This window comes from Heterodontus francisci, chromosome 20 (assembly GCF_036365525.1).
Source record: "Heterodontus francisci isolate sHetFra1 chromosome 20, sHetFra1.hap1, whole genome shotgun sequence".
In the NCBI taxonomy this organism is placed as follows: domain Eukaryota; kingdom Metazoa; phylum Chordata; class Chondrichthyes; order Heterodontiformes; family Heterodontidae; genus Heterodontus; species Heterodontus francisci.
Genome location: NC_090390.1, coordinates 72514075 through 72531385, shown reverse-complemented (window position 1 = coordinate 72531385; position 17311 = coordinate 72514075). Strand labels below are relative to the sequence as shown.

Genomic DNA, 17311 nt, shown 5'->3' with positions numbered 1-17311 from the left:
TGATGTGCCCATACACATGCTGCCCATGTCCTTTTAAGGTGGTTGAGATTGGGGGTTTGGAAGGTACTGTTGAAGATGCCTTGGAGAATTGCTGTAGTACTAGTTGTAGATGGTACACACTGTTGGACTGGTGGTGGACAGAGTGAATGTTTGAGGTGGTGGATGGGGTGCCAATCAAGTGGATTTCTTTGTCCTGGATGGTGTTGAGCTTCTTAGTGTTGTTGGAGCTGCACTCATCCAGGAAAGTAGTGAGTATTCCATCACATTCCTGTGCCTTGTAAATGGTGGAAAGGCTTGGGGAGTTAGGTGGTGAGCCACTCAACAGAGTACCCAGCTTTTATCTCTTGTAACCACAGTATTTATGTGACTGGACCAGTTAAGTTTCAACAGTGACTACACTTCAAAGATACTTCATTGGCTGTAAATTGCTTTGGGATGTGTTAAGATCATAAAAGGTGCTATTTAAATGCAAGTCTTCATTTTTTTTTAATTTGATGGTGTCCTAGGATTATCATTGCAGCTGGCTCAGAACTGCATTGGAGAAAGCCTGGATGTAGATCAATCAGCTGAAATTGATGTCGTTTTTGGAAAGTGATCTCAATACTACAGCACCCATTAAGTAGGATGAGTAATCATGATACATAATTCAAACATATTGAGGTACTTTAAAATTATGATTATTTCATCCTGCCATTAACAATGAATTAATCACTAGATCATGCTATTTACCACTGAAGGTTTGATGTGGTGTCATCCTTACATCATGTGGCTCTTGTCCTCTTCTGGCATTTAGCAATGTGATGGTGTCTGAGGATTATCATGTCTGCTGGCTCAGAGCTACATTGGAGGAAGCCTAGATGTAGATCAGTCAGTTGAAATTGATATCATTTTTGGAATGTTGTCTCAATACTACTACACCCATTACGTAGGATGAGTAATCATGATTCATCATTTAAACACATCCAATGAATGAATAAAAAAAAAGAAACTGAACTGGAGTATCCATATAAATACCGTGGCTACAAGAGCAGGTCAGAAGCTAAGAATCCTGCAGCGAGTAACTCACCTCCTGACTCCCCAAAGCCTGTCCACCATCTACAAGGCACAAGTCAGGAGTGTGATGGAATACTCTCCACTTGCCTGGATGGGTGTAGCTCCAACAACACTCAGGAAGCTCGACACCATCCAGGACAAAGCAGCCCGCTTGATTTGCACCCCATCCACAAGTATTCACTCTCTCCACCACTGCCGCAGAGTGGCAGCAGTGTGTACCATCTACAAGATACACTGCAGCAACGCACCAAGGCTCCTTAGACAGCACCTTCCAAACCCGTGACCTCTACCAACTAGAAGGACAGGGGCAGTAAATGCATGGGAACACCACCACCTGCAAGTTCCCCTCCAAGTCACACACCATCCTGACTTGGAACTATATCGCCGTTCCTTCACTGTCGCTGGGTCAAAATCCTGGAACTCCCTTTCTAACAACAATGTGGGTGTACCTAACTCACATGGACTGCAGCAGTTCAAGAAGGCAGCTCACCACCACCTTCTCAAGGGCAATAAATGCTGGCCTGGCCAGTGACGCCCACATCCCATGAATTAATTTTAAAAAATTGATCCAGCGACAGTGAAGGAACGCTGATATATTTCCAAGTCAGGATGGTGTGTGGCTTGGAAGGGACCTTGAAGCCTTTAAAGTTGCGCTGGATGCCGTTGCCGGAGTGGCCGCCCCCTCTACGTCATCAGGGCGGCTACTCCACCCCTCCATTTAAATAAGTCCCCGTGTGAAATATTGTGGGGGCTTAGCGACGGCGGTTCTGCGCAAGCGGCCTGCCGAGATCAGAGTGCACTACCACAATTTGTGGCGCGCTCATAAAATTCAGCCCATATGTTTCAATCAAGTCACCTCTTACTCTTCTAAACTCTAATAGATACAAGCCTAGCCTGTCCAGCCTTTCCTCATAAGACAACCCGCCCATTCCAGGTTATTAGTCTGGTAAAACTTAAAACATAGAATTGAGGCATACACCATAGTGGACCATTTGCCGCATTATGTACCAGCTCTAACTGTGACCTATTATAGAATCGTAGAATAGTACAGCACCGGAGGCCATTTAGCCTATTAATCCTGTGCCAGCTCTTGCAAAGAGATATTCAGTTTGTCCGATTCCCTACTCTTTCCCCATATCCCTGCAATTTTTTCCTTGTACAATTTACAATTAACCTCCATGTTCAGCACACTTAACTACCTTTTTTTTCTGTTACAATATATGTGGTTATATATCATGGATTTTGATTGTAGTATATTGCACAGTTGAATTTTTCTACCAAACTGAAAACTACTCAAAGCTTTCCAGCATTTCATGTTTTTACTAAAATATAACTTTACTGCACATGCATTCCTCGCGATTTTAGTTGGCTATCAGGGTATTTGTGTCACCATCAGGTTGCTCCCTTGACCAGCCACACCTGCTTAGTGACTTTTAAATTGGGCTCCCAATTGTATTGCGAGAGCCCAATTTAAATGTTAATAGGCTCGATGCCCTTATATACAGTGGCAGATGTATGTGAGGGACTCATTCCTCAAATTTAAATCTTTAACACCTTCATTAGCATGCGTGTGTTAATATCAAGGCCCTGGCCTCTGCTTCCTCACGATGTCCTTCCTCCCTTGCTGCTTAGGCTCCAGTGTGGGAGAATAGTTACAAATTCCATTGTGTTAATGTACCATCCATTCTTTGCATTCATCATGCTTTATTGATCAACTTTTATGAAGTTCCTTGAAATCTAGCACAAAGTAAATTTCCATACATAAGTGGAACAGAAGTTCATCATTTGCCAGTGTTTTTAAAATCAGTGAGAAAGATTTTGGATGCTTGCAGTCAGATTTGTCCAAAAACATCCACAGGACTTTGAATCAATAAAAATAGTACGGAGGTTATGCTTCAGTTCTATAGGGCATTGGTGAGACCACATCTGGAGTACTGTGTACAGTACTGGTCTCCTTATTTAAGGAAGGATGTAAATGCATTGGAGGCAGTACAGAGAAGATTTACTAGACTAATACCTGGAATGCACGGGCTGTCTTACGAGGAAAGATTGGACAGACTAGGCTTGTATCTGCTGGAATTTAGAAGAGTAAGAAGCGACTTGATTGAAACATACAAGATTCTGAGAAGTCTTGACAGGGTGGATGTGGAAAGGATGTTTCTCCTTGTGGGAGAATCTAGAACTAAGGGTCATTGTTTAAAAATAAGGGGTCGCCCATTTAAGACAGAGACAAGGAGAAATTTTTCTCTTAGAGGGTGGTGAGTCTTTATTTTATTTTTTAATTGGAGATACAGCACTGAAACAGACCCTTCAGCCCACCGTGTCTGTGCTGACCAACAACCACCCATTTATACTAACCCTACAATAATCCCATATTCCCCTACCACCTACCTACACTAGGGGCAATTTACAACAGCCAATTTACCTATCCTGCAAGTCTTTGGCTGTGGGAGGAAACCGGAGCATCCGGCGAAAACCCACGCGGTCACAGGGAGAACTTGCAAACTCCACACAGGCAGTACCCAGAATCGAACCTGGGTCCCTGGAGCTGTGAGGTTGCGGTGCTACCACTGCGCCACTGTGCCGCCCAAATTTGGAATTCTCTTCCTCAAAAGGCAGTGGAAGCAGAGTCTTTGAATATTTTAAAGGCAGAGGTAGATAGATTCTTGATAAGCAAGGGGGTGGAAGGTTATCGGGGCAGGTGGAAATGCGGAGTAATCAGTTCAGCCATGAACTTATTGAATGGGGGAGCAGGCTCGAAGGGCTGAGTGGCCTACTCCTAATTCGTATGTTCGTAAGACATATTTTTTACTTGTTCATGATATGTGGGCATTACTGGCAAGGCCAGCCTTTGTTGCCCCTCCCTCATTGCCCTTGAACTGAGTGGCTTGTTAGGCCATTTCAGAGGGTAATTAAGAGTCAACCACATTGCTGTGAGTCTGGAGTCACATGTAGACCAGACCAGGTAAAGATGGCAGATTTCCTTCCCTAAAGGACATTAGTGAACCAGATGGGTTTTTAACGACAATCGATGATAGTAATGGTGCCATGTTGGGGTGCCACAGGGTTTGGTCCTCGGGCCCCAACTATTTACAATCTATATTAATGACTCGAATGCAGGGATAGAAGGTACTATAGCCAAATTTGTAGATGACACTAAAATAGGTGGGATAGTAAGTTGCAATAAAGAAATAAATTTACAAATGGATATGGATAGGTTAGGTGAATGGACCAAAATTTGGCAGATGGAGTGTAATGTGGATAAGTGTGAGGTTATCCATTTTGGTTGGAAGAAAGGCAAATTATCTAAATGGAGAGGAACTTCAGAGCGCTTCAGTGCAGAGGGATCTGGGTGTCCTCGTGCATGAGTCGCAGAAAATTAGTAGGTAATAAGGAAGGCAAGTGGAATTTTGGAATTTATTGCCAATGAAATAGAGTATAAAAGTAGGGAAGTGTTGCTGCAAATGTACAAGGCATTAGCGAGACCGCACCTGGAGTATTGTGTACAGTTTTGGTCTGCTTACTTGACGAGGGATGTAGTTGCATTGGAGGCAGTTCAGAGGAGGTTCACTAGATTGATTCCAGAGATGGGGGGTTTGTCTTATGAAGAGAGATTGAGCAGTTTAGGCCTTTACTCTCTAGAGTTTAGAAGAATGAGGGGAGATCTAATTGAGGTATACAAGATGATTAAGGTGTTGACAAAGTAAAAAGGATATTTCCTCTGGTGGGGCAATCTAGAACGAGAGGTCATAGTTTTAGGATAAGGGGTAGCAGATTTAAAACAGCGATGAGGAGAAATTACTTCTCTCAAAGGGTCGTGAGTCTGTGGAATTCACTACCCCAGAGTGCAGTGGTGCTGGGACATTGAGTAAATTTAAGGACGAGATAGAGAGATTTTTAATTAGTAATGGGTTGAAAGGTTATGGAGAATGGGCAGGAAAGTGTAGTTGAGGCCGAGATGAAATCAGCCATGATCGTATTGAATGGCGGAGCAGGCTCGAGGGGCTGAATTGCCTACTCCTGCTCCTAGTTCTTATGTCAAACAGAGACTAGCTTTCAATTCCACCAGTTGCCATAGTGGGATTTGAACTCATATCCCTAGGGCATTAGCCTGGGATCCGGATTACTAATTACAAATAAACCACCATCTTTCCCTAAACATGAACAACCAAGTTACATGCGAATCACTGTCCCTAAAAAACACTATAAAATACGATAGAAAGGCTTGCAACATTTAAAGGGGCATCATGACATGTCCCTTAACACAGCACAGCTCCAGACCTTTATTGTATTGTCTGTGGTTAGATGAATACAAACTCAGTCAGAGTTAGCATTAATGATGTACTTGGTGTTTTTTTTTAATTTCCAAAATACACTTTATTCATAAAAATCTGTAAAGATTACATTCCAAAACAGTTTAAAACAGCATCGTCAAAACATACGAACAGTGCAAAGGTGATTAGTTTCCTTCTATACAATCACAACCCTTCCATTCACATTTGTCATGCCAATTACATTTTTACATTTACAGCAAATGAAAATTTTCCCGATACAGTTCGAGGGGTTTCCCATGGATCCAGCCCCTCAGTTCAGCTTGGTGGGGGGACCTTACACTGTGGTCTTTCCCCATTGAGCCTTTGCTGCGGCAGCCCCAAGCTTTAGTGCGTCCCTCAGCGTGTAGTCCTGGACCTTGGAATGTGCCAGTCTGCAACATTTGGTGGTGGACAACTCTTTGCGCTGGAAGACCAGCAAGTTTCGGGCAGACCAAAGGGCGTCTTTCACCGAATTGATAGTCCTCCAGCAGCAGTTGATGTTTGTCTCTGTGTGCGTCCCTGGGAACAGCCCGGAGAGCACAGACTACTGTGTTACACAGCTGCTTGGGATGAACCTCGACAAAAACCACTGCATCTCTTTCCACACCTGCTTTGCAAAGACACATTCCAGGAGGAGGTGGGCAACCGTCTCTTCCCCATCACAGCCACCGCGGGAACATTGCGCAGAGGGGGCGAGACTTCGGGCGTGCAAGAAGGATCTGACGAGGAGGGCCCTTCTCACCACCAGCCAAGCTACATCTTGGTGCTTGTTTGAAAGTTCTGGTGATGAGGCATTCCGCCAAATGACTTTGTCGGTCTGCTTGGGGAACCATCCGACAGGATCCACCGTCTCCTTTTCCCGTAGGGCCTTGAGGACATTCCGTGCAGACCACTGCCTGATGGACCGGTGGTCAAAGGTGTTTTCCCGCAGAAACTGCTCCACGAAGGATAGGTGGTACGGCATGGTCCAACTGCATGGAGCATTCCACGGCAATGTGACCAGGCCCATCCTTCGCAACACCGGGGACAGATAGAACCTCAGCACGTAGTGACACTTGGAGTTTGCGTACTGGAGGTCTACACACAGCTTGATGCAGCCGCATACGAGGGTGGTCATCAGGATGAGGGCCACGTTGGGTACATTTTTCCCACCCTTATCCAGAGATTTGAACATTGTGTTTTATTGACTGTTCTTACATGTGCTCCTAGCTGGGCATCATGTCAGCTTCCAGTCATGGCATGTACATTGACATAAACATGTATTCAAATAGCTTTGCTTACTTCCACTATTACAACATCCCCCTTCCCCTGAAGAAAATCATTTCAATTTAACACTACTACAATGGCTTCAAACTCCTGTCCATCTTGTAGCATGCTATCTATGTCTTGTCTGACAAGTCCTTCTGAAATGCTTTCATTGGTGTGGAGGTGATAACTAATTCCAGGATACGCTCACAGAGCTCTGCATCTGTGAAATTGCACTCCTTTCCTTTGTCTTTGCGCCTACTGACGAACTCATCGATGCTCCCATTCTTTTTCTGCTTATACCACATAAACTGTAAATGATTCTGAAGTTTACATTTACTTTAAACTGGTCTTCCAGCATTGAGCAGAGCTTTGCAGGATCTTTTTAGAAGGCACAACCCCATTCGCTGTCTGAAAAGGTTAAACTCGTGAGGGACATAGGAGACCTTCTAATTCATTGTTGGGGATCTGGTCGCCATGGGCCCTTGCCGTCTGCTCGCCCCGGGAGCTGCTCGCAATGGTCCCGGAGTTGGACCCGAGAGCTGCAGTGTCGGCCTCGAGGTTAGAAGGACGGGAGGGCCTCTGGCAGCAGGACCAATTACTGGTGCGCAAGTGTGGCGACAGTGGAAATAGGAATCGGCCTCCGGGTACACTATGGCTAGACCGGTCTCACTGGCTGACGCGGCCCGGCCACACTATGGCTAGACCGGTCTCACTGGCGGACGCGGCCCGGCCACACTATGGCTAGACCGGTCTCACTGACGGACGCGGCCCGGCCACACTATGGCTAGACCGGTCTCACTGGCGGACGCGGCCCGGCCACACTATAGCTAGACCGGTCTCACTGGCTGACGCGGACCGGACTCACTAGCAGACGCTGCCGGGACCGAGCTGGAGAGGCAGATTGCCTTCCCGCCAAACCTTTGACCTCAGGTGGATCCCACCAATAATCAAATAAGGGGGACAGAGATCATGCAGGGAATTAAAAATTTCTCCTATTTTAAACTTAAACCAGCAGATCAAAAAATAAAATTGTAAATTTCAATATTATCCATTATTGATTATTTTTTTCTTCAATAGAATGCTACAGTTCCATATATTCTAATTGTATTCCTGTTCTTTTCCCTCCCCCCCCCCCCCCCCCCCCCCCCAGTTTCTGATTTGGTACAGGGCGGGAGCGAGCCGCCATTTTCTCGGAGTTTTGCCTCTTCAGATTTTATTTTTGTTTTTCCTCCCGAATTCCCGGGGATTGAGGCAGCGGAGTTTATTATTGATAATAACAACAGTCCGAGGGTGGTGGGGAGGAGAGCCGCCGCCGTTCACTGAAAGCCGGCAGCAGTCCCGCTGAGGGGAGGCGAAGCGGCGAAATGTACATTAAACAGGTAAAAGGTGCCAAGCGGCGGCCGGGCCTCGGGCCTCATTGGCCCTTGGAAACGCTCTGAGGGAAACGGTAGCGGGATGGCTTGTTACGGAGAGGGGAATAAACCCGTTCACTCGGTTTAATCAACGAGCGGCGGCGGCGGCTTTCACTGGAATTTGACCCGGTCTAACGTGCAGCTCACTCGCAGTCTCTTGTGGTGATGCGGGAAGCCTGAGTGACACATCCCGGCTTCAACAGACCAAACTTCAACCACCCCTTCCCCCCACGTTTCTGACCCTCTTCCATGTTGTTTGTTAGGATGGAGAAGGCCCGGGTCTATAAACTCCTTTATTCTATGTATTAATAACAGTGGAAAGTGCATTTAATAAGTTTAGTTTCAGGCTAATAGTTGGGGCATTGGCACAAACACCAAGAAAGTGGAAGTAAAGTTTTAAAAGTGCAGGAGGGATTTGGGGAGCGCCTCCTGTTAATTTGCTGGTGGATAATAGCCAGGAGGCTCCAGATTGGTTTTGTGATCGGACCTATCAAATTACCAACAATATATAATCATTGCAAGAAGTGGCGGGATAACTAACTTGCATTTATATAGTGCCTTTAAAGTATAAAAACGTTTGTGTATAAGGAAAAAGAATGGAGACCGAACGAAGGAGATTTAAGTCCTGAAGGGGGAGGGAAATTCAAAATACTGAGTAGCGGCAGCTGATGGCATGGTTGTCAGTGGTAGGGCAAGGGGTTGGATGGGATTCCAGAGGAGGCTTATAGTGCTTTAGAAGGTTACAGAGGAGAGTTGAGGCCAGGGAAGGATTTAAATACAGAGATGAGGTTTAATTTAGAGCTGTTGGGCACTGGGAGCCAGTGCTGGTAAGTGAGGACAGTGTTCGTGGATTGGTAGTTTTGGTGAAGGTAGAAAAATTTTGGATGAGCAAAAGTTTAGAGGATGATAGGGTAACTGCTCGGGGAGATTTGTTAGAAATACTGGGAGGCTGATAAGAACATTGGAATATTCCAGCATCAGTGGAGAGAGAAGCAAAGTTAATGTTTCAGGTCTGTGACCTTTCATCAGAACTGGCAAAGGCTAGAAAAGAATTAGGTTTTAAGCAAGTGAGGGGAGGGGGAGAGAACAAAGGGGAAGGTGTTTGATAGGGCAGGAGAGATTAAATAACAAATCTGTTCCAGGACAAAGGCAAAGCGTGTGTTAATGCTTATGGTGAAAGACAAAACATTAGTCCAGACAGACTGTTAACAGTGGAGTAATGAGCAGCTCTGACTCCATGAAAAAAAGGTCAGTCATGCTCTGAAGTTATTGAACTCAATGTTCAGTCTGCAAGGCTGTAGGCGGCCTAATTGAAAGATCAGGTGCTGCTCCTTGAGCTTGCCTTGATGTTCACTGGAGCAGGCCAAAGCAGGCATGAGAGCAGGGGTGAGTGCTGAAATGGCTAACAACTGGAAGCTCGGGGTCATGCTTTCAGATTGAACGGAGGTGTTCAACAAAGCGGTCACCCAATCTGCATTGGGTCTCCCCAGTGAAGAGGAGACCGCATTGTGAACAGCGAATATAGTTCACTAAATTTAAAGAAGTACAAGTAAATCACTGCTTCACCTGAAAGGAGTGTTTGGGGCCGTGGATAGTGAAGACAGCGAAGGTAAAAGGGCAGGTATTCCACCTCCTGCGATTGCATGGGAGGATGCCTTGGGCAGGGGACAAGGTGTCAGGGGTAATGGAGGAGTGGATCGGGGTGTCGCGGAGGCAACGATCCCTTCAGAATGCTGATAGGGGAGGGGAAAATGCGTTTGGTGGTGGCAACACGCTAGAGATGGCGGAGGATGATCCTCTGGATGTGGAGGCTGGTGGGGTGGAAAGTGAGGACAAGGGGAACCCTGTTGCGGTTCTGGGAGCGAGGGGAAGGCGTGAGGGCAGAAGTGCGGGAAATGGGCCGGATACGGTTGAAGGCCCTGTCAACCACAGTAGGGGCGGAATCCTCGGTTGAGGAAAAAGGCAGATGTATCAGAAGTGCTGTTTTGGAAGGACGCATCGTCAGAACAGATGCGTCGGAGACGGAGAAACTGGGCAAAAGGAATGGAGTCCTTATAGGAAGCAGGGAATGAAGAAGTATAGTTGAGGTAGCTGTGGGAGTCGGTGGGCTTATAATGAATATTAGTGGACAGACTATCCTCAGAGATGGAGACAGAGATGTCGAGGAAGGGAAGTGTCGTAAATGGATCATGTAAAGGTGAGAGAAGGGTGGAAATTGGAAGCAAAGTTGATAAAGTTTTCCAGTTTGGGTTGGGAGCAGAAAACAGCACCGATACAGTCATCAATGTACTGGAAAAAGAGTCGGGGGAGGGGGCCTGAGTAGGACTGGAACAAGGAATGTTCGACATATCCCACAAAAAAAACAGGCATAACTAGGACCCATGTGAGTACCCATAGCAACACCTTTTACTTGAAGGGAGTGAGTGGAGTTGAAGGAGAAGCTGTTCAATATGAGAACAAGTTCAGCCAGGCGGAGGAGGGTGGTGGTGGATGGGGACTGGTTGGGCCTCTGTTCAAGGAAGAAGCAGAGAGCCCTCAAACCATCTTGGTGGGGGATGAAGGTGTAGAGAGATTGGGCATCCACAGTGAAGAGGAGGTGGTTAGGGCCAGGAAACTGGAAATTGTCAAAATGATGTCGGGCGTCAAAGAGTCAAGGATGTAGATGGGAAGAGACTGGACCAGTGGAGAAAAGATAGTCAAGATAGGAAGAAATAAGTGGGGCAGGAACAGGCTGAAACAATGGGTGCCAGGATTTTGCTTCCAATTTCCACCCTTCGCTCATCTTTACATGGTCCATCTACGACACTTCCCTTCCTTGACTTCTCTATCTCCATCTCTGGGGATAAGCTGTCCAATAATATTATAAGCCCACCGACTCCCACAGCTACCTCGACTACACTTCTTCACACCCTGCCTCCTGTAAGGACTCAAAGAAAGAACAAAGAAAATTACAACACAGGAACAGGCCCTTCGGCCCTCCAAGCCTGCGCCGATCCAGATCCTCTATCTAAACCTGTCGCCTATTTTCTAAGGGTCTGCATCTCTTTGCTTCCTGCCCATTCATGTATCTGTCTAGATACATCTTAAAAGACGCTATCGTGCCCGCGTCTACCACCTCCGCTGGCAACACGTTCCAGGAACCCACCACCCTCTGCGTAAAGAACTTTCCACGCATATCCCCCCTAAACTTTTCCCCTCTCACTTTGAACTCATGACCCCTAGTAATTGAATCCCCCACTCTGGGAAAAAGCTTCCACCCTGTCTATACCGCTCATGATTTTGTACACCTCAATCAGGTCCCCCCTCAACCTCCGTCTTTCTAATGAAAATAATCCTAATCTACTCAACCTCTCTTCATAGCTAGCGCCCTCCATACCAGGCAACATCTTGGTGAACCTCCTCTGCACCCTCTCCAAAGCATCTACATCCTTTTGGTGATGTGGCGACCTGAACTGCACGCAGTATTCCAAATGTGACCGAACCAAAGTCTTATACAACTGTAACATGACCTGCCAACTCTTGTACTCAATACCCCGTCCGATGAAGGAAAGCATGCCGTATGCCTTCTTGACCACTGTATTGACCTGCGTTGCCACCTTCAGGGAACAATGGACCTGAACACTCAAATCTCTCTCTACATCAATTTTCCCCAGGACTTTTCCATTTATTGTATAGTTCACTCTTGAATTGGATCTTCCAAAATGCATCACCTCGCATTTGCCCGGATTGAACTCCATCTGCCATTTCTCTGCCCAACTCTCCAATCTATCTGTATTCTCTGACAGTCCCCTTCACTATCTGCTACTCCACCAATCTTGGTGTCGTCTGCAAACTTGCTAATCAGACCACCTATACGTTCCTCCAAATCATTTATGTATATCACAAACAACAGTGGTCCCAGCACGGATCCCTGTGGAACACCACTGGTCACACGTCTCCATTTTGAGAAACTCCCTTCCACTGCTACTCTCTGTCTCCTGTTGCCCAGCCAGTTCTTTATCCATCTAGTTAGTACACCCTGGACCCCATGTGACTTCACTTTCTCCATCAACCTACCGTGGGGAGCCTTATCAATTGACTTACTGAAGTCCATGTATATGACATCTACAGCCCTTCCCTCATCAATCAACTTTGTCACTTCCTCAAAGAATTCTATTAAGTTGGTAAGACATGACCTTCCCTGCACAAAACCATGTTGCCTATCACTGATAAGCCCATTTTCTTCCAAATGGGAAAAGATCCTATCCCTCAGTATCTTCTCCAGCAGCTTCCCTACCACTGACGTCAGGCTCACCGGTCTATAATTACCTGGATTATCCCTGCTACCCTTCTTAAACAAGGGGACAACATTAGCAATTCTCCAGTCCTCCGGGACCTCACCCGTGTTTAAAGATGCTGCAAAGATATCTGTTAAGGTCCCAGCTATTTCCTCTCTCGCTTCCCTCAGTAACCTGGGATAGATCCCATCCGGACCTGGGGACTTGTCCACCTTAATGCCTTTTAGAATACCCAACACTTCCTCCCTCCTTATGCCGACTTGACCTAGAGTAATCAAACATCTATCCCTAACCTCAACATCCGTCATGTCCCTCTCCTCGGTGAATACCGATGCAAAGTTCTCGTTTAGAATCTCACCCATTTTCTCTGACTCCACGCATAACGTTCTTCCTTTGTCCTTGAGTGGGCCATTCCTTTCTCTAGTTACCCTCTTGCTCCTTATATATGAATAAAAGGCTTTGGGATTTTCCTTAACCCTGTTTGCTAAAGATATTTCATGACCCCTTTTAGCCCTCTTAATTCCTCGTTTCAGATTGGTCCTACATTCCTGATATTCTTCCAAAGCTTCGTCTTTCTTCAGCTGCCTAGACCTTATGTATGCTTCCTTTTTCCTCTTAGCTAGTTTCACAATTTCACCTGTCATTCATGGTTCCCTAATCTTGCCATTTTTATCCCTCATTTTCACAGTAACGTGTCTCTCCTGCACGCTAATCAACCTCTCTTTAAAAGCCTCCCACATATCAAATGTGGATCTATCTTCAAACAGCTGCTCCCAATCTACATTCCCCAGTCCCTGCCGAATTTTGGTATAGTTGGCCTTCCCCCAATTTAGCACTCTTCCTTTGGGACCACTCTCATCTTTGTCCATGAGTATTCTAAAACTTACGGAATTGTGATCACTATTCCCAAAGTAGTCCCCTACTGAAACTTCAACCACCTGGCCGGGCTCATTCCCCAACACCAGGTCCAGTATGGCCCCTTCCCGAGTTGGACTATTTACATACTGCTCTAAAAAACCCTCTTGGATGCTCCTTTCAAATTCTGCTCCATCTAGACCTCTAACACTAAGTGGATCCCAGTCAATGTTGGGAAAATTAAAATCTCCTATCACCACCACCCTGTTGCTCCTACATCTTTCCATAATCTGTTTACATATCTATCTCACGCTTGCTGTTGGGAGGCCTGTAGTACAGCCCCAACATTGTTACCGCACCCTTCCTATTTCTGAGTTCTGCCCATATTGCCTCACTGCTCGAGTCCTCCATAGTGCCCTCCTTCAGCACAGCTGTGATATCCTCTTTGACCAGTAATACAACTCCTCCACCCCTTTTACCTCCCTCTCTATCCCGCCTGAAGCATCGATATCCTGGGATATTTAGTTGCCAATCGTGCCCTTCCCTCAACCAAGTCTCAGTAATCGCAATAACATCATACTCCCAGGTACTAATCCAAGCCCTAAGTTCATCTGCCTTACCTACTACACTTCTTGCATTAAAACAAATGCATCTCAGACCACCAGTCCCTTTGCTTTCATCATCTGCTCCCTGCCTACTCTTCCCCTTAGTCACGCTGACTTCATTATCTAGTTCCTTACAGGCTTTAGTTACTACCTCCTCATTTGGTTCCCATCCCCCTGCCACATTAGTTTAAACCCTCCCCAACAGCGTTAGCAAAAGCACCCCCAAGGACATTGGTTCCAGTCTGGCCCAGGTGTAGACCGTCCAATTTGTAATAGTCCCACCTCCCCCAGAACCGGTCCCAATGTCCCAAAAATCTGAACCCCTCCCTCCTGCACCATCTCTCAAGCCACGCATTCATCCTGACTATTCTTTCATTTCTACTCTGACTAGCACGTGGCACTGGTAGCAATCCTGAGATTACTACCTCTGAGGTCCTACTTTTTAACTTGGCTCCTAACTCCCTAAACTCTGCTTGTCGGACCTCATCTCGTTTTTTACCTATATCATTGGTGCCTATGTGCACAACGACAACTGGCTGTTCACCCTCCCCCTTCAGAATGTTCTGCAGCCGATCTGAGACATCCCTGACCCGTGCACCTGGGAGGCAACATACCATTCGGGAGTCTCGTTTTCGACCACAGAACCGCCTATCTACTCCCCTTACAATCGAATCCCCTATGACTATAGCCCTTCCACTCTTTTTCCCGCCCTTCTGAACAGCAGAGCCAGCCACGGTGCCATGAACCTGGCTACTGCTGCCTTCCCCTGGTGAGCCATCTCCCTCAACAGTTTCCCCCAGTTTCTCCATCTCTGACGCATCTGCTCTGATGATGCGTCGTTCCACAACAGCGCCTCGGATATGTCTTCCTTTTTCCTCAACCGAGGATCCCCCCCCACTTTGGTTGATATGGCCTTTGACCGTGTCTGACCCATTTCCCACGCTTCTGCCCTCACGCCATTCCCTCCGTTCCAGAACCGCGACAGGTTTCCCCTTGTCCTTACTTTCCACGCCACCAGCCTCCACATCCAGAGGATCATCCTCCGCCATTTCTGTCATCTCCAGCTTGCATCTTCCCCTTCTCTCCCCGTCAGCATTCCCTCCGCAACACCCTGGTCCGTTCCTCCATTACCTCTGACACTTTGTCCCCTTCCCATGGCACCTTCATATGTAATCACTGGAGGTGTAATATCTGCCCTTTTACCTCCTCTGTCCTCAGTATCCCAGGCCCCAAACACTGCTTTCAGATGAAGCAGTGATTTACTTGTACTTCTTTCAATTTAGTATACTGTATTCACCGCTTACAATGCGGTCTCCTCTACATTGGGGAGACCCAATGCAGATTGGGTAACCGCTTTGTTGAATACCACCGCTCAGTCCGAAAGCATGACCCCGAGCTTCCGGTTACTTACCATTTCAACACTCACCCCTGCTCTCATGCCAACATTTGTGTCTTTGGCCTGTTCCAGTGAACATCAATGCAAGCTCGAGGAGCAGCACCTGATCTTTCGATTAGGCACTCTACAGCTTTGCGGACTGAACGTTGAGTTCAATAACTTCAGAGCATGATGGGCCTTTTTTAATATTTTATTTTTTAATCGTGTGCCTGTTTTTCATGTAGTCAGAGCTGCTCGTTCCTCCGCTACTAACAGTCTGTCTGGACTAATGCTTTGACTTTCACCACTCGCATTAACACACGCTTTGCCTTTGTCCTGGGACGGCTTTGTTAATCTCTCCTGCCCTATCAAACACCTTCCCCTTTGTTCTCCCCCCAACTCCCCTCCCTTCACTTGCTTAAAACCTAATTCTTTTCTAACCTTTGCCAGTTCTGATGAAAGGTCACAGACCTGAAATGTTAACTTTGCTTCTCTCTCCACAGATGCTGCTAGACCTGCTGAGTATTTCCAGCACTTCTTGATTTTGTTTTAAATTTCCAGCATCTGCAGTATTTTGCTTTTATTTATTGGAATATTCCAGTCTGGAGATGATAAAGGCATGGAAGAGTGTTTCCGCAGCAGATGTAATAACTTAGTATCTCCACTACTTGCATCTGTCACACCTCAGTGCCACATTTATTACTTGTTAGAGTGCTGCATAAATAAAAGTGCATGCTGTAATTGTCAGCAGTGGTGCAGTTAGTAGCACGCATTTTCCTATGAGTCTGAATGTTGTGGGTTCAAGTCCCACTCCAGAGATTTGAGTGCAAAACTGTAGGTTGACACTCCAATGCAGTACTGAGGAAGTGCTGCATTGTCTGAGGTGTTGTCTTTTGGAGAGATATATTAAATTAAGGCTCCTGTGGTCTCAGGTGGACATTAAAGATTCCATGGCACAATTTCAAAGAACAGCAGGATAGTTATCCCAGAAGATTAAGAGGAGATTTGATAGAGGTGTTCAAAATCATGAAGGATCCAGACAGAGCAGATAGGGAGAAACTGTTCCTATTGGCTGAAGAATGCAGAACCAGACGACATCGATTTAAGGTGAATGGCAAAAGACGCAAAGCGACATGAATTTTTTTTAATGAAGTGTGGTTAGGATGTGGAATGCACTGCCTGAGAGTGTGGTGGAGGCAAATTCAATTGAGGCTTTGAAAAGAGAACTGGACAGTTATCTGAAGAAAAAAAATTGTAGGGCTACGGGGAAAAGGCAGAGGAATGGGGCTAGGTGAGTTGCCCACTATGATTCTATACATGTTCTGGCCAATATTTATCCCTCAGCCAACATAGAATTGTAGAATGGCGACAGCACAGAAGGCGCCTTTTGGCACATCATCTCTGTGTCAGCTCTCTGCAAGGGCAACTCAGCTAGTCCCCTCTCCTGCCCTTTCACCAAAAATGCAGATTATCTGGTCGTTATCACATTGCTCTTTGTGTGAGCTTGCTGTGTGTTAATTGGCTGCTGTGTTTCCTACAGATTACGCTTCAAAAGTGTTTAATTGATTTGGGAGGTTGTCAAAGGCACTATTCTCTCTCTCTCTCTCTCTCTCATTGGTTCAAATATCATTCATATGACAGCAATAAATCAGAACTAACAGGAAGGGAACCTATTAGAGCAAGTAGTTTTTTTGAAAAAATGGTAAACCTACTTATTCTAACACACTTCCTTTAGAAAAATTTGTTGTCTTCAGTTGACCTCAGCACATGCATATTTTACAGCACTTCCTCACAGGGAAAGGCCATGATGGAATTTGAAAGCAAGGATGGGTATTTTAGCATAAAGGTATTGCCTAACTGGGAGCCAGTGTAGGTCAGGGAACACGGGGCTGATGGGTGAACGGAATTTGGTGGGAGTTCAGACATGGGTAACAGAGTTTTGAATGGCCTGAAGTTTATAGGGATAGAATGTGGGAGGCCAGCCAGGTGTGCGTTGAAATAGTCAAGTCTAGAGGTAACAAAGGCATGGGTGAGGGCTTCAGCAGTAGATGAGCGGAGGCTGGGACAGAGTTGAGCGATATTACAGAGCTGAAATTAGGCGGTCTTAATGATGGCATGGATATGTGGTCAGTGGCTGACCTTGGGATCAGTTATGACGCCAAAATTGCACACA

General features: G+C 46.2%; 1 protein-coding gene across 1 annotated transcript in view; it reads left to right on the top strand.

Moving 5' to 3' along the window:
- The first annotated feature begins 7792 nt into the window (after positions 1–7792).
- Positions 7793–17311, top strand: part of smc3 (structural maintenance of chromosomes 3) — a 112048-nt gene continuing 102529 nt past the window's right edge. The window contains exon 1 of the mRNA XM_068053013.1: positions 7793–7993. Within this exon, the coding sequence (XP_067909114.1) occupies positions 7979–7993 (15 nt within the window). The 5' untranslated portion in view covers positions 7793–7978. The remainder of the gene's footprint in view (positions 7994–17311) is intronic.